The sequence below is a fragment of the Trichosurus vulpecula genome, chromosome 3, assembly GCF_011100635.1.
Source record: "Trichosurus vulpecula isolate mTriVul1 chromosome 3, mTriVul1.pri, whole genome shotgun sequence".
NCBI classification, from domain to species: domain Eukaryota; kingdom Metazoa; phylum Chordata; class Mammalia; order Diprotodontia; family Phalangeridae; genus Trichosurus; species Trichosurus vulpecula.
In genome coordinates, this window is record NC_050575.1 from 159275409 (window position 1) to 159299817 (window position 24409).

General features: G+C 45.1%; 1 protein-coding gene across 1 annotated transcript in view; it reads right to left on the reverse strand.

Annotated features, from left to right (window-relative positions):
• The window catches only part of COL27A1 (collagen type XXVII alpha 1 chain), a 234115-nt gene that overhangs the window by 100345 nt on the left and 109361 nt on the right, over nt 1–24409 (reverse strand). Inside the window, exons 15-24 of the mRNA XM_036749857.1 lie at nt 19479–19532; nt 18728–18772; nt 14196–14249; nt 12390–12443; nt 12199–12252; nt 10416–10469; nt 10057–10110; nt 7007–7051; nt 5869–5922; nt 3491–3535 (exon numbers count right to left, since the gene is read on the reverse strand). Coding sequence (XP_036605752.1) covers nt 3491–3535; nt 5869–5922; nt 7007–7051; nt 10057–10110; nt 10416–10469; nt 12199–12252; nt 12390–12443; nt 14196–14249; nt 18728–18772; nt 19479–19532 — 513 coding nt within the window. The remainder of the gene's footprint in view (nt 1–3490; nt 3536–5868; nt 5923–7006; nt 7052–10056; nt 10111–10415; nt 10470–12198; nt 12253–12389; nt 12444–14195; nt 14250–18727; nt 18773–19478; nt 19533–24409) is intronic.

Below are 24409 nucleotides of genomic sequence, written 5' to 3' on the forward strand. Positions count from 1 at the left end.
TGTTGACAGGGAGCTGGCTTCCAAACCAGGAAGATCTGGGTTCAAGTTCTAAATTGGGCAAATACTGGCTATGTGACCCTGGTGCTCTCCTAGCCATGGCTATTCCTTGGTTCAACCCAAGCTGTGGTTAAAATCTACTCAAAGAAACTGTCATCTCCATCTCAGGCTGCTGGGGATTTTCCATCCAATTGGACCCTGTGTCCTCTCCAAATTTCCTCTACCTACTAGTAGGGAGAGTTAAGGACACCTTTAGTTTCATGATGTTTGTTCTTTAATTAATCAAATATTTACTAGGCAAATTCTGATGGCAGAAAGTGAAGAGAAATTAAGAAGCCTCTTGATGAGGGTGAAAGAGATGAGTGTAAAAGGTGGCTTGAAGCTTAACATAAAATAAATGAAGATCTTGGCAACTGGTCCCATCACTTCCTAGCAAACAGAGGGAGAAGAAATGGAAGCAGTGTCAAATTTTATATTCTTGGACTCAAAGATCACTGCAGATGGTGACTATAACCATGAAATAAAAGTTGCTTGGGCTTGTTCCTTGGAGAAAAAAACTATGGGAAATCTGGACAATAACTAAAAAGCAGAGACATCACCTTACTGACAAAGGTCCATATAGTCAAAGCTATGGTCTTTCCAATGGCTATTTATGGCTGTGAGAGTTGGACCATGAGGAAAGCTGAGGGCCACAGAATCAATGCTTTCAAACTGTGGCACTGGAGAAGACTTCTGAGAGGCTCTTGGACAACAAGGAGATCAAATCAGTCGATATTCAAAGATATTAATTCAGGCTGTTCACTGGAAGGTCAAACAGTGCAGCTGAAGCTTAAATACTTTGGCCACACAATGAGAAGACATGACTTATTGGAAAGGACCCTAATGGTGGGAAAGATTAAAGGCAAAAGGAAAAGGGGGCAGCAGAGGATGAGATGGAGAGAGAGTATCATGGGAACAATGAACGTGAACTTGACCAGACTTGGAGAGACAGTGGAGAATAGAGGATCCTGGTGTGCTATGGTCCACGGGGGCATGAAGAGTTGGACATGACTAACAATACTAGGCAAATAGGTGACGTAGGGGACAGAGGGTTAGACTTAGAGACAGGAAAATCTGAGTTCAAATCCAGTCCCAGGCACTTAGTTGTATGACCCTGGACAAGTCATAACTTCTCCCACCCTCAGTAAAATGGTGATAACAGCACTTACTTCACAGGGATGTTGTGAGGATCAAATAAGACTTTATATATAGTATATATGCATATATGCTATGTGCTATGTAAATACTAGTTATTACTAGTATTGTTGTCATTATATATTTGTTTCCTACGTGACTATCACTACTATGACATTAAAATAAATTCACTGATTTCTTTGTAAAATTTATTCCAATAGGGAAAAAACCAAGGTACCTACAGACCTTCTAAATTCCCAATTTTCCTTCAGAACATGATGAAATAACACTGGAATTATTTCAAAGTTCCCAACTGTTCTTTGTCCCCACTCCCAGCCCTCCAACCCACCCCCGAACTGAGGTAAACTGGTTAGGTGCTACATTGTAGGCCTCCCTCCTCCCCTCCAAGTCCAGGCTTTTCCATTCATGGATAATTTCTCCAGGGCCTCTGGATGTCAACCTCTAGAGACTCCTTTTTCCTACTGCAGGCCTCTCCAAGGAGGTTTTGGGTCAAGGAATGTGGACAATAAATATGTGAGTACTGGGAAACAAATATGTAGCTTTTCTCTCTTCTGGCTTCATCCAAAGTTAACATCTTGCCTAAATATTGGGAGGGTTTCATCTCTTTAACTCAGAGATTTTACTCTTCAGGGGCCAGCGAGCCTAGTTGGGAGTGAATGAGATCACACAGTCTGGATCCAGTCACAAATATCCCCAGGGTCAGGTTTCTGATATCCCTGGCATAGGGGCAAGCATAGTCTAGATAAATGAATCATCACAGATCCTCCTCATGGCCAGTGGTGCCTTCCTCTTCTACCTAGGCCTTTGCTAGAGTATCTAACAAAGTCATAGTACCAGGTGACCAGACTGGACCACTAGGTGTTTTCCAAGCTTGCCTTGCCATTCCTTGCCTCCATACATTCACACAAGCCATCTTGCAGGCCTGAAATGCTCTCTCTTCTCATCTCTGTCCTTCTCCATCCTTGAAGGAGGCTTCAAGGCTCAGCTCAGTAGTGTCCTCCTTCCCAAAGCCCTCCCTCATCTCAGGGCCTCCCTGGGCCCCAATCATCAGTGCTCTCTGCCTCCATGACTTTCCTTATCCTCTACTTACTTGTATATATGTTTTCTTAGCAGAATGTACCCTCCCTGAGGTCAGGGCCTGTTTCATTTTTGTCTTTGTATCCCCATGCTTAGTACAGGACCCGGCGCTTAACAGCACTGAATAGTAAATGGAATTGAAATGAACCGGAGGAGTGATACCCTTGGAGTCTGAAGACCTGCGCTTAGGTCTGGTCTCTGCCACTTCCTAGACCTGTGGCCACAAAAAAAGTAATTCCACCCCTTCCAACCCATTTCCTCATCTATAAAAATGCAAATAATCATCCACTTGTTCATGCGATTGTTGAGAGAATCACATGAGATAATGCATGTGAAAGCTCCAGCACTTAGCAGTTCCTGGCACATAGTAGGCACTTAATAAATGCTTACTGACAGTATATAAACACAGGGTATTTTTCAAGGCAGTATGGCATATTTGATATGGATCTGGCCTTGAATCAGGAAGACCTTGGGTTCAAGTTCTAAGTTGAACACATCCTGGCTGTAGGGCCCTGGGCAAGTTACTTAAACTCTGTGCCTCTGGACAGCTCTCTAAGTCTATAAGTTATAGAGAAGGTGCCAACTTGCATTGGTAGAGGGCATTTCCTCACCTGGTAGGTCTGCACACCAACAAAATCAAAGGTCTAATCCTTATTCATAGCCCCTATTATTCACCACCTACTAGAATCAGGAGTGAAGTTTATTGCCAGCTTTTCCATTTACTAGTGGTATAACAGTGGACAAATTACTTCACTTATATGGGACTCAGTTTCTTCATCTGTAAACTAGGAATAATACCCCTCTATTTGATGAGCTATTGTAGCATAAGGTGGGGGATGTAGATGAAGTGCTCTATTAGCTGTAAAAATTCTATACTCATGGAAGGTATTATCATTATTACCATCAACAATAGCATTGGCATCCTAAGCTAGGGGACCATTCCCAAAGGGAGATTAAAACCAGCAGTGAAAAGACCAAAAATGTAACAAAAGAGGAGGAAGAGAAGGGAAGCAACTGGGGGATCCAGATGTTAAATGGATAATCAGGTCCTGAGTACCTGAGACCTAGCTTGTTCAGGGGTGGATTTATTCTGTAAAATTTGGATTCAGTCCAAAGGCCCCACTTAAGGATCTAGCAGGCCATGTGTGGCCTCAAGGCCACAAGTTCCCCACCCCCACACTAGTTTAAGGGAGTGAAATTAGAAAGAAAGTCAATGACATACCTGCTCACCCATTCTTCCAGGCCGACCTGAGTCTCCTGGTTCACCCTGAAATGAGACCGGGAGGAAAGTCACCAGGGGATTGGAGAAGGAAGGCCAACCATTGGTGTCAATAGCTGGACTGCAGTCCCCAAGCTCATGTCCATTTCTGATTTCTCCGTGGAAAACTCAGATGCAGGGCTCAGGAGAACTTTTCAGCCAATCACTCCAGAGACGTGCAATAAGCTGGCTCATCCAAGGGGCTTTATGCTGTAAATGGCTCCACCTCCCAATACTTTGCCATTTTAGCCAAAGTTAGCTTGGCCACAGGTCATCACAGAAAGAAATGTTAGACTGTAGAAGAAAATGTATGGAAGAACAAGGAACAGAATAGACCAGAGATAAGAAAACTAAGAGTTGATTGAGTCTAGAGCCAGTGAGGTGGCTCAATGGATAGAGTGCTGGGCCTGGAATCAGAGAGATCTGAGTTCAAATCAGGCCTCAGACACTTAACTAGCTGCATGACCTTGGACAAGTTGTTTAACCCCCATTTCCCTCAGTTTTCTCAACTGTAAATTGGGGATGATAACAGCATCTACCAACAGGGTTGTTGGGAGGATTAAGTGAGGTGATATTTGTAAAGCTCTTAGCAGAATACCTGGCATATAGTAGGTGTTATTTAAATGCTCATCCCCTTCCCAGCAGCTGATTGCCATTTCCAAGAAGGGAGGGAAAGAATTAAGGGACAGCCTCTAAGCCATAGATCACTGAATTTTAAATTTAGTGCTGACATGGACCTTAGAAGTGGTCCAGCCTAACCCCTTCATCTGTAAAATATGAAGATCCAGAATGGCTAATTAACAGGTCTCAGTACTAGGTCTTCTGACACTAAATTCAGCATCCTTTCCATTCTACCAGCTCCCACATTGTAATGGGTCTCAATGCCTCCTTCTACTTGGCCTACATCCATGATGACTATGTCTTATGCATACAGTCCCATGCACAAGATACACTAATTCACAGCATGGTCTGACTGACTCCAGAGCCCCGGGCACAAACATTCCACAAGGACATCAGAAATGCCCCTTGGGTCAGCTCCAGTAACCACCTATTCCAGGAATATGAACATCAACCCCTAGTGGGAGGCCACAGCTATCTTCTATGACTCAACCTTCATGGACATCTTGTGAAGAAAACAGGGCTTTGGGAATTAGGAAACTCAGATTTTAGGTCTGGCTTTAACACTTACCATATGACTCCAGGCAACTTAATTCCCCTGTTTGGACCCTATGTTTGCCTATGTAAAATAAAGGTCTTGGACCGAATGATGTTTAAGGTCCTTTCCAGCTACGACATTCTATTGATTTCTCAAACTCCCATAAATGACATTAATTAAAGCCATCATGAATCTATCACGTCTGGATTTTTCATCCCTTCTTGGTCTTACCTAACTGGGTCCCACAGCCTGGAAATGGGGTGGCTGTTACTTTAAGGTTCAGAGAACATGGAGGGAAAATAAGAAACCTCAGCCTCCCTGTCCTCCCCCCACCTCCATCATATCCACAAGACCAGTGACATGGAAAGAGGCAAACAGAGAGGGGAAGCCACATGGGTTTGTAAAACAACATGTAATATGCTAAAGGCTCGTCATTCCTTCTGCCACAGAAACCGAGCCAAGAAGCATAAAGAAGAAGGGTCCAGGCCTCTGTGGGGCTGCTGACCACAGGTTGTGCCTGGCAAGGAGTTTTCCCGATCCCTTAGGTTTAAAATTTGACTGGGCCAATGGCATTTACAACCCATTCTTAGTATTCCACACAAAATGCATCATTTGCATACCCCTCCACCTCCCTCCAACAAATCCTTTGTCACAGAGTTCAGGGTACAAGTGTGTCCCCATCGCAGCATCCCATTGACTTGAAAGGGAGCAGAAAGCAGAGGACAGGAACAGCAAATTACTCATGAGACCTGGTGCTTAACATTGAGGATAGTGAGAAATGCCAGACCTGGCTCTGCCACTTCCTAGTAGCTACTTGACTGTGGGAAAACCTGTTAGCATCTCTGGGTCTCAGTTTCTTCAACTTTAAAATGGGAATAATAATCCCTATCTTACCTACATTGCAGGGATGATGTGAGGATTGAGTGAAATGAAGGATGTAAAAGTGCTTTGTGGCCAAAGAGTAAAAAGACATCCGCCTGAGTTGTCAGCATCATCACTGTCATTTGTTAATATTATGTATATTTACCCATGGGCATGCAGGCTAGCGCTTGGTTTTACAGTAGCTGTGTGCCATTTGATTTCTCCAGCCCCCAGCCTATCTCCACCATCAGGTCCCTATTCTCCAAGTAACCATCCCCCAGCATCTCTAGTCTTGGTCAGACAGTCATTCTAAAATCCTTGTTACCTTGGAGCCATCAGGGCCAGGTCTTCCTGGAAATCCTTTTCTGCCAAGTTGACCCTGAAAAAAAAAGGTGAGTTGGGAGGAGGATAAAGTCAAGGAAAGAGGCATGATTGAAGCCCCCTGGTTACCAGGGGGTACCTGAGAATGGCCCAGGCACATGAAGAGTGATAAGGGTTGGGGAGCAGACCCATCATTTTTTAAATCTATCTATTGAGAACAGGAACTTTTAAAATTATTTTTATAAATTTTGAGTTGCAAATTCTGTCCATCCCTTGAGCCCTTCCCCTATCCATTGAGAAGGTAAGCAATGTGACACCCATTATACAATGAAGTCATGCAAAACATATTTCCATATTAGTCAGAACAGCCCCTTAACATGGGCAGTTAACACAGGGCTACAAGGTCATGAAGAGAAGCGATTCAAAATAGCCTTTTGTTGGTCTTGTAGAGGCACAGTAATATGGCGGAAAGGACCTTGGACAGGTGCTGATAAGTCCTAGATTTTACTCCCAGTTTGACTATTCAACTTAGTCAAGCCTTGTTGGGTTAAGCCACTGCACCTCTGTGGGCCTCAGTTTCCTCATCTGTTGGATGGGGATCATAATACCTGCCTGCCATCTCCAGCCCACAGATTGTTGGGAGAATGAAGATAAGGGGAATGGATCGAATAAAGCTTTGTAAAAATTAAAACAGGTTAGGGAGAGGGGTTGGACCTCTGAATTAATTGATATAGAGAACTCCTAAGTTGCCAGGAACACAGAGAAACTCATTAACTTGCCCAGGGTCACAAAGCCAGTATGTGTTGGAGGCAGGATTAAAAAGGGGCTGGAATAATAATAAAAGGCTATTTTATATATTAGTTGGTTTGTGCAATTACTTGTCTGATGCAGAGAACTAGATTGTATGACTAGTCAAGGTCTTCTCCAGGCCTTCAGGCCCAAGATCTCAAGGGATTATTGGCCAGGCCAAGGTAAAGGTTGGTGAACTTGGCATCCTGACATCAGTGACAGTTTTTCTAGCTTTTTCTTGTGCTCTTAAAACACTGGCCAAGCTTATTCCCAGGGTATCTGCCTTCCCCTTTCCACCATGCCTAACTTGGATCTACCAAAATCCCATGTGGCACAATGACTAGGACACTTACCTCTAACCCAGGGGATCCTGGTGGCCCCATCGGTCCTTCATCTCCCTAAAGACCAAGGGAGAGAAGAGGAAAAAGAGATGGAGAGCACAAAGTCAGGGAGCTCTACTAGCTTCATGCCAACACAATGACACAAACTTCCTGAGGCGAGTTGCCCTCTTTCCTTCCCCATGGTTACTGAGAAGTCCAATGAGAACAGACCTGCAAAGTACTTGGAGCATCTCTAAAGGGAAGGGTGGCATCAATCAATTTATGGGTTAAGCTACTGAGGGGCAATCGGTTCTAGCTATTGTGCAGCTTCATCCTGAAGACAATTAGCTGAGATCTGAATAAAGAGTAACCCTTTAAAATAGCCCTAAAATGGCTCATGGCCCTAGAAAAATAATGAACCCAGGACATTTTGTCTCAGGAGGGTATAGCCTTGACACCATTAGCCTCGGGAGAAAGGACTCACACCATCTGATGCCACCACCACCCCCCTGGCTTCCATGTTGTAGATTTCCATTGTAGATGAAAGTGTCTTTGAGTAAGCCTAGGACCAACCTCAATCTAGAGGAAGAACTGTAGACCTCGATGGACTGGAAGGAAGAGCAAACTGTCACTAGAAACATCTAGGTGAATGTTTCTGATAAGTGCCTTTGCAGAGTCAGTGTGTTAGAGTCAAGTTCCACAGGCCAAATCCATGGCTTTGAAGCTTGTGTGGTCGACCTGGTTATGTCACACATCCCTAACCCTGGCTGGTCATCTACAAATGTTGTCTATGGTTGAAAGTGTGGATAACTCAATACAATAATCCTTACCAATGGGAAAGGGGAAAACGTGTCAAAACGTATACTGCTTACTAGGTAATAATACCGGGTAGGTAGTTTCAAAGTGAATGGCATAACACTAAATAAGTACAGGGCAGCTAGGTCACACAGTGGATAGGGTGCTGGGCCTGGAGTCAGGAAGACTAATCTTCCTGAGTTCAAATCTTCCCTTAGGCACTTCCTAGCTGTGTGACCCTGGACAAATCACTTAACCCTGTTTGCCTCAGTTTCCTCATCTGTAAAATGAGCTGGAGAAAGAAATGTCAAACCACTGTAGTATCTTTGTCTAGCAAAGCCCAAATGGGGTCACGGAGAGTTGGACGTGACTGAACAACAAAAACAAAAAAAAGTACAGCCCACTAAGCTAAAAGTTGCAGAAGATATAAAGATGCACAAAGCAAAATCCCTGCCCGCAAAAGGGTGACTGTGTTTGAGAGCATCACCAACATTTGAAGGAGAAAGGATAGGCTGGAAAATGACCCCCAGATCTCTATTTACAAGACAGTATTTTAAACAGCTCATCCACCAATACCACTATAAAATGTCAAGACCAGAGAAGAAATCTTCAGTGATGAAACTGCTGCATTGAGGGTTTCCTTAGATTTTAAAAGGGTTCTGGAATGTACAAACTTCCCTGTGAATACTTTGGAAGAGGAATGAATTTGAAGTCAGAGGACTTACCCTTGGCTCTACTCCCTACTTCCTACACAGTCCTGAGAAAACCCTGGCCTGGTGCCGTGCAAAGTGCCATTTGGAGTGAAAGGAACTGGGTTTGAATCCTGCCACCTACTGCCTGGGTGACCCTGGGCAGGTCATTTTATCAGGCTAGTTTCCACAAATATAAAATGAAAAGACCAAGTAACTCCTAATGTCCCTTCTAGCTCTAAATCTATGATCTTAATCATTCTAGACTTCAGTTTCCTTATACGCAAAATGAGGGGGTCTCAGAGATCCTCTGACATCTTAGCTCTCACTTATCTCCAATCCTCTCCTCACACAAAGAGGTCCCACCAGCTCTGGGTCACCTATTCCATGCTGTTCCTTGCACACAGGCTTCCAGGAAAACCACACCGCAAAATGGCAAAGCAATTCTCCCAGAAATGGCTCTGAACCAGGCCAGGGAAAGGCGATCTGTAGCAGCAGATTGTCTTCGTGCGGTTGTAGGAAGACAAGATTCTTCCTGACTGCTTAACACAGTGATTCACCCTGGGCCCACATACAAGGTTAGGAAAGATTCTGAAGAATGAGAAGACAAAGGCATATACATGGAAAGAATGCCAGATTTGAATAGGAAGATTTGAGTTTGAATCTTGCCTGTGCTATTCCCTTCTGGACCTCAGTTTCCCAGAGAAGACTGGACTCAATCCTAGGATCTTAGATTTAGAGCCAGAAGACACTTTAGAAGTCATTTAATCCAACTCTTTCATTTTACAAATAAGGAAACTGAGGCCTCAAAAAGTTAAGTGATTTACCTAAGGATACACAGGTAGTAAATATCAGAGCCAAGACTTGAACCCAAACCTTCTGATTCCAAATCAAGGGCTTTTTCCACTGCACAATGCTGTTTCCTGTCAAAATGATCCTAGGGTCCTTTTCACTTCCAAATCCTCTGGTCCTTTTAGTCTCTGAAACATCTGCTTAATATTCACAGACCATAGTAGACTATCCCCCAATAGCCCTCAAACCAACAGTTTCTTCATTTGCCTGAAAGCTATGTCTTGATTTCTCTTCTCTATTCTTTCTCATTACTACAATAATTTTCTTACTAAAACAAATCACATTAGGAGTGGAAAGAGAAGAGATTCTCAGGAAAAAAAAATAGTAAGAAGTTTCCCTAGTAGGGGTAGGGGGAAAAGATTGAAGAAAATACTGGGATCCATGAACTCTTAGACCTAGAATGGACCTCATAAGCCTTTTATGACATTCTTGAAAAATGGTTATCCAGCCTGTTGAAGATCTCCAGGGATGGGGACCTCAAGATATCCTGAGACAGTAGTGTTCCCCCAAGTCCCTGCTTAGAGTCATCCCATCCCCAACCCACTATTATCCATGTGTCTCCAATATGAATACTGAACCCCAGTCTATTGGGCCTCTTCCCCAGTGGCTTCCAGGCACAGTGAGGGAAGGATTCCAACCTCTATATGCCCACAGCCAAGCACGGCCAAGAGCTCAAGTTCAGAGACAGGGAAACATGCCAAGGAGGTGACTCCAGGGAGGGCAGCAGACGGAGCCAGGCTGTCTCACCTCCTGCCCAAGCTCTCCTCTTGGTCCTGGTAAGCCTCGGGCTCCTGGCTTGCCCTGGAGAGAAGAGAAAAGAAAGGGGTCTCAGAAGACTGGAGGCTGCGCTCCAAGGGACCATTGACATAGACGATGCCTCTGGCCTTCTAGCACATGCTACCATGGGACAGCGTCCAACATCAATTCCGCCGTGGAGAAAACTCTTGGAGGGCCCTCAATGCAAACATCCCAAACCCAGGATTGAGCCAGAACAATCTCTAGCCATTTTTCCCCCATTTCCTCATGCCCCCTCCTCGCAGTTTCCCTACCCATCTCCCTCAACTGTTTCCATCTAAGCACAAAGCTGTTACTGGCTACCAACTTACCTTTGCACCTTCTGGACCATTCTGGCCCGGTGGTCCTATGTCCCCTGGGAATCCCTACATGGAAGAAGAAAGGCAGAATCACGCATGCATGGCCAACATGAAGCACAACAATCAGGATCTACGGGGGAGGTAATGCCCACCATAATCCTCGAACATAGCACAGAACAACATTAGACTGTGGGTTAACCTGAGCCAGGACACACCCCCCCTCTTCAAGGCTATTTTGAAGTTTGTGTACTGCGGAGGGGGTGGGGCATTTGGAGATGCCCTTGATCTCCTTGAATGAGGCTTTGGCTGTTACACTGCTAATCAGTGGCTGGTGCTCAAATACATGTGCTCTTACTAACGAATCAAAGAATTCCCCTCTCCGCAGGAAAAGGGAGGGGAAAACTGAAGTGATGACACCCTCGTCAGCTTCTGTCTGCAGCTGAGCTGAATCCTCACTCCACCCTACTGGTCAAGAACAACTCAAAACTACGCCCTACCAGCCCATGGAAACTAGGAGGGATGCAGGAGGGAGTCCCAGTCACAGCCAAATGCCAGGACGCTGATGAAAGGCTAAGGCTTGTCAGCCAGCCTTGGAGAGAAGTGCTCCGGTACTCAGAGAGCCTTCTCCTTGGGGACCAATGAAAGGAGATAGGGCCGTTGAATTTGGAATTCTAAAGATAGTCCTGTCCCAAGGCCAAAGTCAGCAATGCCATGAATTAAATGTCCCAGCTAGTGGGCCCTGTTTGGATGCCAGATGGATTATGGGAACAGGTAGGAGCTGCTTGCTAAGCCCAGAGAGGGGCAAGGCAGGGCAGGGAGCAGGGACACTGCTAAGCCTGGATCAGCACCACACGACAAAAGGCTACATCTCTCTCCATGGACCTCCAAAACCCTTTCTTAATCAGGCATCTCCTGGGGCCATAAAGGTGAGACTGGAAGATATAGAGCTATCCTAGCACCACAGGAAACATTCCCTTGTCCACAGGGTTCTCCAGAGGCATGGAAAGGAGAATCCTTGGAATGATTCAGGAAGCCAACTACAGCCAAAGACCTTTTGTCTTGGACAGACAGACGTCTCACTGAGAGCCAAGTACAGCAGGTCAGGCTGCTGTTGGGCTCAGTGGATTCCCCAGGCCAGCCCAGTTTCAGCTGGGATCTGACTGGGACCAGTCAGGCCTGGGGCTCCCTCTACTGAAAGATCCTTGGTTCTGAGGACCCTGAGAAGACCAGATCCATTTTCCCCTCAAATTCCTCCTTTTACTTTCCATAGATCCCCATACCCCCACCCTACTAAGGTCTTAGGGGCATGATATAACATTATTAAAAAGAGGGAGAAAATACATACCATTGGATAGGGCTGTCGAATTGTATCAGCTGCATCAACACATCTATCTAGATTATACTGTGCATATGATTCCAGGGCTCAGGAGATGTTCAAAGAGAGGGGAGTTGGAAGTCTCCAAGTCTAGTCTCAAGCTAGAACCCATACCTATATAACTGACATCTCTGAGCCCAAGCACTCTGTGAGTGAGCTGTAAGTGTAGCCTTGATCTGATGTAAAGACTAGGTCCCTTGGCTAGTTCTCTCCAAATTAAAATGTCAACCCCTCCCTTCCCCAACTTCCAACAGCACATCTGCCAAACAATGCTCTAGGGAACTTTGGGGCGGGGGGGGGGGGGGACTTCCTAGCAACTGTCAAAGGTCAGGAATCCAAGGAAGAAAAGGAGTCAGAAGGGGAAAAGCAATATCTTGCCATCATAGTTCCAGGGCACAAATAAACCAAGCAGCCACATACCTCAGGGCCTGGAGGCCCAGGAAACCCAACTGGTCCTTTGTCACCAGATTTGCCCTACGGGGCAGAGAAGACAGGCAAGGAAGAGGTGAGTGCCAGACACACAGTCTCCCCAGGAGCCACCATCCCCCAAGCTGGTGGGGGGGATGTTAAGGGGTAAGAGATTTGGAAACAAATGAAGAAGGCTTACTTACTGGGGGGCCTGGCTTTCCTCGAGCACCTGGTGACCCTGACATTCCCTGGCTCCCCTGCAAAGCACAGACCAAGTCTGACATTAGGAGAAACAAGAGAATTTCAAGGAAAACATCTTTTGGCCTCAGTGAGTCAATAGCAGGTGCACCCATTCAGGAAATAACAGTTATAGTTTATATTTGGGGTTGCAGAGGGCTTTACAAACATCATTAGAAAGAATCTTGTATCCTCAACATTTCACACAATGCCGGGCTCTTAATAAATCCTTAATGTTTGACTGATCCTCACAGCAACCCCATGAGGTGGATAGCATGAGTATAATTATTTGATGAATGAAGAAACTGAGGCACAGAGGGGTTACGTATTCAATTTAATTTAACACCTGCTGCGTCTCACAGCACGTCTTGGTGCTCGGTGAAAAGCAAAATTTAGATAGGACAGTTTCTTCTCTCACGGAGCTGGAAGTCTGGTAGAGTTGAGGTTTAGAGAAGCCAACCACTCTGCCTGCTTTGGGTATCCTCTAGGGCAGTAACCCACACCTAAACATTCAAATGCCTCTATTGAACTCTAGCTGTCTATATAAGTAAAGTTCAAAAAGAAAGCTGGCACTGGATGCAGGCCACTGGCTCTCTCACACGATAGCCCAAGAGGGGGACATAAACGCCCTCATCATTCGGTTGGCAATGGGGGAAAGCGCCAAGGTGATCCTCCTTTAGAGAAGCCAGAGAGAAGCAGGAATAGCATGGGATGTTGGGTAGACATCGAGGTTAGAAGTCCACCCCTGGTAAAGACTGTCTTGGAGCAATCCTTCAAGCTCATTTTCCCAAGACACTAAAATGATGTCATTTCACTCCTGGCTTAAATCCAGCAAGAAAGAGTTGATCATCAAGTTCCCAGAGATCTTGGGACAGCTGGCAGCAAGAGGTTCATTTAGGAAAAGGTCAAAAAAGCCTACACATGCAACACAGTACCCTGAAAACAGGATGAAAAGAACACGGTCATAGGATTAGCTTGGACACTTACTAGCTGTGTCACTCTGGGCAAGCCATTTTACTTCTCTGAGATGGGATTTCTTCATTTTTTAGACAGGGATGATAAACCCTGCCCTCTCTCCTTCACAGAATGGTGGTGAGTGAACTGAGTCATCATAGGACCGTAGATTTAGAACTGGAAGGGTCTTTAGAGATCCTTGAACCCAACTCTGTCATTTTAGAGATGAGGAGCCCAGAAAGAAAGCTACTTGTCCAAGGTCAAATGGGTAGCAAATAACAGAGATTAAGGCAGTATGTAAACCGTACACACACACACACACACACACCACTATTCTTCAGTATATACCAAGGAAAGTGTTAGGGAGAAATCTGTAGTGGTGAAGGAGGAGGAAGAGGTGGCCAATGACTGAGAGATGCTGAGCTTGAAAAAGTCGTCTCACTTTCCTGAGCTTCCCTATCTCCATCTATTATTAAAATGCTTGATGGGTGTGCCAGGAATATTTACGTGAAATGGCATCACCTGCTTCGATGGCCCTTGGATATAAAGCATGGCTGCTGTTACCTATGGAGCGCCCACCCTGCTTCTAACTCCCAGCACTGTCCTTTTCCTCCTGAAGGGGTGATTTATAGACAGGAAGTTACAGCGCCAGAGCTCAGAATTCCACTCTGGGAAATGCCATTGGTCCCCAGAGCCCAAGGGGAATTGTGAGGCTGAAAGGCAAAAACAGCTCGGAGGTCCGAGGCACATTATCTACGAGGGGAAGGAAGCCGAGCTGGGCATGAGCGGGAGGAAGAGCGGAAATTGGACGCAGTTACCTTATCTCCTTGGAATCCGATATCTCCGGGCACACCAGGCAGCCCTTGCTCGCCCTGAATACACATCAGCAAAGAGAGTTACAATAGACCCCAGCTACGGCAGACTCCCATCCCCCCATCCCTCATCCCATCACCGGCCTTCCTTCCTCAGGAGAGGGCTGACGGGCAGGCCATGATGGAGGGGAGAAGGCCCCACAACCTGGGGTCACGGGAGCAAGACCAGCTCCAAACCCGGCCAAAGAGGGCCAGGGCTGAACCAGGGCCAGAGAGACTTGTTCTTGGATTCACACTAACGAGGAACTTAATGAACTTTGAAACTCCCATTGCCGCTATATTTGGCCTGTTGGCCTGGCTGGGGCCATGCTCAACTGGAGAGTTCCTAATACAGAAATATCTCATAAAGGATCATTAGAGTATAGATCATTAACTAGTCCAACTACCTCATTAAAGTCAGGCCCAGAGGTTAAGTGTTTTGCCCAATGTCACACAGTAAGTAGAAGAAGCAAGATTCAAACTTCGATCTCCTGGTTCCAAATCCAGTCCTCTACCGCACACTGCCCTCCCAAGCCTAGAACAAATAGGCCCTGTGTGTGTATAATCTCACAAGGGCTCAATCTGGGCTAACAGAGAATGGGAGGATCTAATAATCGCTAATGAGAAGTGACTCTAAAAGTATGGAGACTGATTTTTTTTAACAAAAAGATTTGGACTTGGAATTTTGGAATGGGAAGGGACCTTCAGAAACCATCTAATCTAACCCATATCTTTTTCATCCAAAGGATACTGGCCCCACAGTGTGGCCCTACACTTATTCTGAAATGTTCTCATTGCTAAAACCAAGTCTGGGTCCCTCTTTGTAAAGTACCTTTGGAACTGGTTTATGAGCCAGAAAAACCAGTCTCAGTACTTTGTCGTTGACTGCAATCAGACCAAGGAGGGGGATGTGCATGTTTGTGTGTGTGTGTGTGTGTGTGTGTGTGTGTGTGTGTGTGTTACTTTGATCTATCAATCAATACACATTTTTTTTAAGTATCTACTATGTGCCAGGCACTGTACTAAGTAAGCACTGAGGATATAAAAAAGAGGCAAAAGATAGACCCTGCCCTCAAGGAGCTTAGAATCTAATGGCAGAGACAGCATGCACACAAATATATACAGAGCAAGCTATAAGTAGGATAAACAGGAGGTAATTAACAGATGGAAGATGCTGGAATTAAGAGGGGTGGCGTGAGTGTGTTGTAGGACATTCCAGAGACAAAGCAGTATGTGTCATGCTTCTAGTACTGGCCAGAAAATGAGTCTCATTACTTTATTTCTGAGAAGCGTAGTGGATAGAGAACTGGCCTCAAAGCCAGAAAGAGCTGGGTTCAAATCCTGCCTCTGGTATCTTTGTCAAGAAAATCCCAAAAGGGGTCACAAAGAGTCAGACACAATCGAAACAACCAAACAACAACAACAACCAAAACTAAACCTCCCCCGCCCTGTTTTACAGTTGAGGAAACTGAGGCCAGAGAGATTTGGTAATTTGCCCGAGGTCATATTAGCAAGTGGTAGGTCAGGATTGGAACCCAGCTCCTCTGACTAAAATCCAGCACACTTCCCAATGCATTAGTGCTACCTCCCATGATGGGCAGATATTTGAAAACCTTAGCGTCAAAAAAACTTTAGAGATTGATATAGTTCAATCTTTTTTTATCTCTCTCCCCTCCCCTTCCACCCCCCAAAATGTGGAAACAGGCCCAGAGATGCAAAGGTCACATAGTGAGATAATGATGGAGCCAGGCCTAGGACACACACTCCTAGGATAGCATTCTTCCTATTACTCAGACAATCTCCACTCATCAGGAGCCATAGTGGTCTGTAATACAATGACACCCTCGGGGCCTACTGAGAAGTGTGGTGCAGTCTGCCCCGATGACCCCAGGCTTCTATGCTTTCTAAATTCTAGTGTTTGCTTTTTGTTATCTCCTCCCTCACTGACCAGCTGCCCCTGTTGTCACTGCCTGCCTGCTATGAGGACACCTTGCTCCAGTAGCACTTCCATAGTGTGGTGGCAAGAAAACAGGGTTAGGAGTTAGAAGCCCTGACTTAGGATCCTCAATCACTTTTCTCATTTGTAAACGAGGGGAAGTGGACGGGACCTCTTGGGTCCCTTCCCAGCTGTAAATCCTATGCCTTCCAGATATAAATTCTGAACAGGAGGCAGAAGGTTCCGGTCAGTTGGATTAGCTCCTCAGTGGGTTACACAGGGTCCCTTTCTTCCTCCCCACTCTCATATCCCATGCTACCTTGGCAGGAGATAAGTCAGGCAACCGGAAGATGAAGGTACCTCTGGAAGTAAGTATGTGCTTGACTTCATTCCAAAACCAATGAAGTGCACCTGTCTGACTGGTCCAGGGGTTTTCACCCTTTGAATGAGTATCCTAGAACCCTCTGACCATCTTGTGAAGTCTATGGAACCCTGCTCAGAAGAAAGCTTTTAAATTCATACCAAAAGATATGCAGGATTACAAAGAGAACCAAAAGTTAGCAAAAGCAAAGATGTGGGTTTTGGGGGGTTTCCCCCCATCTGAAGTCATGGGTTCCCTGGAATCTAACTATAGATGCCTGGGGATCTGCAGACACGAAGCAAAGAACTTCTCTCTCACTACCTTTCTTCCTTCTAATCTGCTACTACGAACATGCTGGATGAATACGAGAAATAGGTCAAGGCAAAGGAAACCAGGTCTGTGTTAAAGGCCTGAGGGGCTCTCTTGGCTGGAAAGTGCATGACTTCATTCGTGAACATTGTGACATCTCGCCTGGCTGCTCAACAGCGTTCAAAAAATTTTTTTCTTAGTTCTTTCTTAAGTTCCATATAGGTGAGGTCTCTGGAAAATGACCTCCAGATACAAGAGGTATTTTGATACCTGACCTAAAAGAACCTCCCTCAGGCTTGCCCCTTCTCTCAAAAGCCCCTCCCGTCTCTTAGTTTTTGTCCATTCCAAAAGGTTGGATTGGCCTGAAATTCAGATAACCAAGACTACACTGGACAAAGGGGATTTGGGAAAACAAATTCCCGTGGTGTTGCAGTTCCTGCAGGGTGTCTCACGCAGCCCAGGCATTCTTAGGCCTATCGAGGGGTTGAGTTTTGGTCCACCATGAGCCTAGAGAGTCAAGTAAAGTATGGGGCAGCTCCATAGGGGTGATAGAGTTGGTGTCAAATTACTAAGGACATGACCCTATAGGAGAACTCTGCTACTGATAATGAAGCCAGGCCTTAAAAAAAAAATGGTTTTTCCAGTTTGGAAAATCCTATGTAGATTCCCATGTCCTAGTAGCCAAGGAACCTTTTTTAGTCCAAATGTGAAATGGGCTAAGAAAAAAAAAATATTAGAGCTACCCAAGAAATCAGGAAAATAGATTTGGAGGGTTGTTCAATTCAAACGGGAATCTTTGTTCCAGTGCTCAGCTCCAAGCCAGCAGGCAGAGAAAGCCAAGTGGTTGTAAGTAGGAACCTATTCAACATAGGTCATGGAAAACCTGGGCTTCTGTATAGGACTGGTCACTGGGATAAAAAGGAACAGTTTTTTTTTTTGTTTTTTTGGTTTTTAACAGGGAAAAAGCCAAAGAGACCTCTATAAGGCTCTGCCTTATGGTGGGAATCTGATTATTCCTGAATCACAGAAGGAACAACTCTTAAGATCACAGAACCAGAGACAGAAAAGACCTCAGAGAGGCCATCTTATATAATCCTCTCATTTTCACAGATGAGGAAACTGAGGCCAAGGGAGGTTAAATGATTTGCCCAAGGTGGGATTTTAACTCAGGTCCTCTTTCTCTAGAGCAAGGCTTATTAACCTGAAGTCTGTAAGCTTAAAAAAATTTTCACAATTGTATTTCAATATGATTATTTCCTTTGTAATTCTATTATTTTTATTTTATTCAAATCATTAAAAAAATTCTGAAAAGTTCCTAGATTTCACCAGACTGTTAAGTGGGCCCATGACACACAAAAAGGTTAAAATTGTTCATTCCTTCTCCAAAATGCTCCAAAGCCACTGTACACCAAGCTGCTTCTTTCATAGCAGGAGAAATCATTCAGAAAAGTGAAAATCAGAGGGGAAAAATGAAAAATTCAGAAGAGGGGAATTTGGGGGTTGTCCTACCCCCAAAAAAATCACAAGAAAAAATATTTGCACAATTTTTTAAACATTTTCTCTTGGGTTTTCACATTTCTAAATGAACCACACTCAAAAATGTTAGTTGCAGACCATGTTATACATTATATGGTTTCCTGTTCTTGAATTAACAATGTGCCTTCAGTTCTGCAGGGCTACCCTCTCCCACTGCTGCCCATGCCACAGTGCCGATGGCAATAAGGCGGTGGGGGTGGGGGAAGCCTAGGCTCTATAAGGAAAGTGAAGGAGGAGGAGAAAGTACAGAGGATGCACACCAGTAAAGAGGATTGTGAGGCTTCCAGCAGGAGATATACAGAGGGGTAGTTTACATGCAGAATAAAATACAGTGCAATAAGGGAGTATTCAGATCACCTTATCACCTTTCAGTCCGTGTTCTCCGATGTTTCCCATAAGCCCCTGCAAGACAGAAACCCTGTCTAAATGCCAAGCTCCAGAAAAAAAGCTTAGGGTTGAAAAGGGCTTCATGAATCATCTGTTCCAACACCCTCATTTTGTAAGAGGGGAAACTGAGTCTCAGAGAAGTCAAATAACTTGTTACAACATCAATCAGAGACAGAGTTGGAACTAGAACCCAGATGTCTCCATTCCTGTTCTTCCCACTACCCCACTGAGCATCTCAGCAAGGATCAGAGGAGCCCAGATCTAGAGCCAGATGGCTTAGAAGTCATCTTGTCCAACTCCTTGATTGACAGATGAGGACACTGGCATTCAGTGTTCTTAAGTGACAAAACAGGTAATAAAGTAGTAAGTGACACACAGATATTTGGAATCCAGGTCTTCTGACTCCAGTGAGAGCTCTTCCCACTGTACCCTATGGCCACCATCTTCCCAGTTCCTGAAGCTAATCCAGCAGTTCCCACCAGTCTCTCTGATCTCATCACAACATCACAACACAACCAGAGAAGAAACAGTCCCAGGATTATAATATCCCTTAAAGAGCAAGACTGTACAATTCTTCTCCCTGGGTTCCCTACTTTACTTTCTCTCTCCACTCCCACTCCCCTTTACAGGGAGAGCTTTTGACATCTTGAAATTTACAGCATCAATGGCCAGACATGCCATGTCCTGCTATAGGACACAGCAGGTCCAGTGGCTCACTTACCTTCATTCCCTTGGGTCCTGGGTAGCCAATTGGACCAATAGCTCCCATGTCACCCTAGGAAGAGAGGAAATAAAAAGACATTTGAGGTGTTAAGTGAACAGCTAGAGACTCACAGTCAGACACAGTATTGTAAAAGGCCTTACTGCAATGACATGTGCTCTAAGGGAGGTTTTAATCTATTAACCCAACCAATCCAGAGCTTTCTCAGAATCAGACACCTTCAAGGAACAGTGTTCTTTGTTCAGCCGAGATTCCTCTGGGCTTTCATCAACGTTCGCCTGCATCCCCATTTTCCCTCTCCTCCTACAGAAAATTTCTTTCCTCTTGTGTTCCCAGACCCCTTAGGTAGGGAGCATGATAGAAAGAGCACTGGGTTTGGCCTTAGGGCATCTGGCTTTGAATGCTGAGCCAGCATTTATTACTATTTACTAGTTGTATGATCTTGAGCAAATCCCTTCTCTCTGGGCTTAGGTTTCCTCATCCGTTGGACTGAATTATTCCTTCCAGTTCTCAATCCTATGTTATTTTCTGTGAGTCAGAGTTTTTAAAAAGCTCTTCCCTGATCACAGAAGGGACAAGCAAGCAGGTTATGGGGACACAACCACCCTAATCAAATTCTCTATGGCTTTCCCTCCTACCAAAGGGGGACAGACAGATAGACATCCTTCCTCAGCTATGGCAAGGGAAAGTAAATAAAAGGGACTTGGCCAGCTCTTTGCCAAAGACCAAGTGAAAAACTGGAGCAGAAGTCATTTGAAAGGAGTAATGGATTCACCAGGTCCCCCAGGCTTGGAAATACACACTCAAGTTCCTCTGACAAGCTGCTTGGAGATGTCCCAGAGGGAAGGAGTAGGAGGAAAAATAAAGAATGACATTCTGTTCTATGATCCACTGGTTCCAGCCAATGAGAACCCAGGGCTGTGGAATGCCTCAAGGGAAGGAGAATGAGCGGAGTTCCATGAGCTTGGGCCTGGACAAATCTGAGACAGACATTTCTTAGAGACTTTCTTTCCTCCCTAACTCACTCTGGTCCATCCCCAATGCAAGACTAGGAGTCAGCAGGCTTGACTTCTAGCCTTGATTCTGCCATTAATTCATTATATAATCTTAGGCAAGTCAAGTCCCCTTTCTGGGTCTCGGCTTCTTCATCTATAAAATGAAGGCTTAGATCAAGGGTTCTTAACCTGAGATCGGTAAACTTAAAACAATTTTTGATAAATGTATTTCAGTATAGTTTCCTTTGTAACCCTATATATTTAATTTTATGCATTTAAAACATTATTTTGAAAAGTCCATAGGCCTCACCAGATTGCCAGAGGAGTCCAACACACACACACACACACAAACACACACACACACACACACACACACACACACACACGGCCAAGAACCCCTAAACTGGATGAACTTGAAGGTCTAAAAAAAAGTGCTAGGATCTACTTTTTCCAACACATCTGGCTCAGTTATCTCATTTCTATGAGATGGCCGGGATTCCAGACCCTTGGTGGCTACATGAAGCATCTCTCATTGATCCGATATTAGCCTTGGCATGGAAAGATGATACTAAGTGGTGAAAAAGCTGGCAGCTTGGATCTAATGGGGCTGCTCCCTCTGCAGGTATGGCTTTATCTCTGGTCCTAGATCTGCCATCACAGATATCACAGAAGGGATCTGAATTTTCCAGTCCTGGGCCTCATGTTGGGTTTCATTCCAACTGAACTACCCATCCCTATTCTCTCCCTCCCACCAGTCAACCCCTGTCAAGCTGGTTCAGCCAAGACAAGAACAGAGAAAGCAAACAGACTGTAGAGGCTGACTCACTTCCCACCCCCAACTACAAGAGAGGGGCCCTCTTTGGGGGTGGACTTAGACAGCCTCAAACAGAAGACTTCAGCCACTGGGACACACCTCTGTGCCCCAGTTTTCCAAGAAAGCAAAAATTTGACCTATCCTTTCCAAATCTAGGGTCATCTCAAACAAGTCCCTTCCAAAATGGTACAATTCTTCTAACCTATTTTATACCTGTTTTGCTATCATCTCACCACTTAAGTGGTAGAATTTGGCCAGAAGGAGGTAGGTCCAGGGACCAGAGTCCTTCCCCCCAATAACTTTCTTCATCTGATGGCTGGGTGGAGCTTCTTCTCAAGTCAGCCAGAGTCAGCTTGGATGTCCAAGAAAGAAAAGAACATAGTCCATTGATAGGGATTCATATCCATATAACTTGGCTTCCTCCAGTCCCACAACAGCCATGGAAGAATTCCCTTTCCACCTTGTGCTGGGGGTATATAATGCTGGCTCAGGTCTTGGACCTCAAGCTCTTTCTCTTGGACTCACTCTTCACTTTTCCTGGAAGTTAGTTTCTGGGGGGGGGGTGGCACAAACACCCAGTTAGCACTCACTGACTTCTTGGGAATGAATGAATAAATAGTAACTTTATCTTAAGTGACTCCTGGGAATCGAAGATCTAACACTCATGGCTGGTCTCTGCCTGAGAGAGGAATATGGAGTATGCCAGGCAAGAAGTCATGAGATATGTGGCTTTGGGGCTGATTCACTATACCCTGCAACCATGCTCACTGCAAGAGGCTGCTAGACCTCAGACACTTACTGGTTCTGTCACTTCACTTTCTTGACTTCCATCTCCTTGGGGCGTTAGACTTAATGACCCCTCAGGCAACTTTACAACTCCAAATCGATGGTCCTATGAGCCTCTGCCTGGGCCTCAGTTTCCCAATTGGTAAGAAGAGGGAACTGAATTAGATAATTTTGAAGGTCCCTTCCTGCTCTAACATTCTATGGCTCTACAGGCTGAACCAGGAACCCTCAAGAACATGAGCCTCTTTTTTTTTTCAGAACAGCTCCAGGTTTTTAAAGACCTCCAGATCATTAATTGCCAGGAAAGCCAGGAATTGGTTGAACCTCAGCTGGTGGCTGAGGTATCTTCCCATCAGGAATTTGAGGCCTCAGTTTAAAAAAAGAGAACCTGGGTGGAGGAGAAGGATAAAACGCAGGGGTGTTGGCCATGTGGCACAGCAAGGGTGGGAGGAAAACCTTTCAGAGGTTTGCATTTTAACAGGCCCCTGTTACTTGTATTGGCTCTTTCTTCATAAAGGGAGCCAGTGATGGAGGGCCCAGCCTCTCCTGTGGTGTGTAAATAAACAGTGCAGGGTGGACTGAAGGAACGTTGCCTTAACCAGAGTCCGTGCGGTTGGTTGCAAGCGACTGACAAGTCCTAAACTAGGAGCCCTCAGGAACACAGGCCCCCTTCTTCAGAGGTCTGGGCATAAAGGCTTCTTACATGGAGGGTGTAAACTTCAACGCCATCCCTGTCCAGCTCAGGATCAGCACAAGGGACTCCAGAGACATCTGATTCAGACATGGGGACTTTTGAGATACGAACTCTACCTAGGGAGGCCTCAAAGTAGCAGCAGGGGTCCCACAGGGCCACAAGCACTGAAGCGGTGATGATAGCAGAGAAACTCTATAGGATGGGGTGATTTGCTATTGATTCAGAGCGTTAACTGAGAACTCTCAGTCGCAACATTCATGAGTTCATGGTGGGGGGGGGGTGGCTGAATGGAGGAGAGCCAACTTGTTTAGGGTGAAGCTCTCTAAGCTGACTCTTTTCCCCCTCTTGAACATCTGTTAAATCAAATTGTATGTGTGTGTATCTGTATATTACATATATGTGTGTGTATAAATTAAAGATAAATTGATGATAAATTGAGTGTAGTGGAGAGAGAGGAGTCCTTGAAGCCTAGAAGACCTGAGTTCAACTTCAGTCTCAAATACACACTGGGTATTGATGCTAGGTTGCACAGGGGTAGCTAGGTGGTGCAGAGGATAGAATGCCAGGCCTGGAGTTAGGAAGACACATCTTCTTGAGTTCAAATCCAGTTGTGTGTCTAGCTGTGTGACCCTGGACAAGTCACTTAACCCTGTTTGCCTCAGTTTTCTCATCTGTCAAATGAGCTGGAGGAGGGAGATGGCAAACCACTCCGGTATCTCTGCCAAGAAAACCCCAAATGGAGTCATGAAGAGTCAGATATGACTGAACAACGACAACAAATGTCACTTAACCTCTCAGTTCTCAAGAATTCCCTACACTAATGAACCCACAGATCCAGTCCCTCTCCCTGTGTGTCAGAGTTAAAGATAGAATTAATGTCCAAAACATGAAAAAAACAATTAGAAAACTCATTAACTGAGGTTCTTTTTGCACATCTATTGTCAATGCTAACCATTTGCCAAAACCAAGGTCTGCTGGCTTCATTACAGAATGGGTTTAAGTGGCATACATTTTCAATTTCACAGCGGGGACCCAGGATAAGTTACTATTTTCCTAGAATGCTACTGGCCACCAGGACATGGCTTCTTCCTTAGGCCAACAAACATTTCTTCTTTCTAAACAGATAAAGATTTGCTTTTCTTGCCAATCAGTCTTTAGGCATGGAAGATTATCCTGTTTTTTAGCCTACCCAGACAGCACTGTTTTTCCTTAAGGCACAGACAGACCTATGATGACAGCTTCCCTATAACATCCTCAGGACTGGTCTTTGAAAGAGGCAAGGTCACTCGCTGGGAACTTCCATGAGAACCAGAGGAGCTGGCTGAGCTAAGCATGATGGTACAAATGGGGTGATTAGGAATAGGGGTTGTCTTAGGCTGGAGGCTCCTCCTTTTTTTCCTCCAGGGACTTCACAGAAATTAGCCATCACATCTATAGGGAACTTCCAACTTTCTAAAGGCCTTCTACAAATATTAATTCATCAGACTCTCTGAGAGAGAGGAGTTAAGTAGGCTGGTATTATCAACCCCTCTTTAAAAAGAAAATGAGGCTAACTCACAGAGTGAGTTAGAAATAGAGTAGGAACCAGGGCCAAGCCTCCCAGGCCTCAGGTGGCTCTAGCCTAAGGCCTTTTTTCTACATG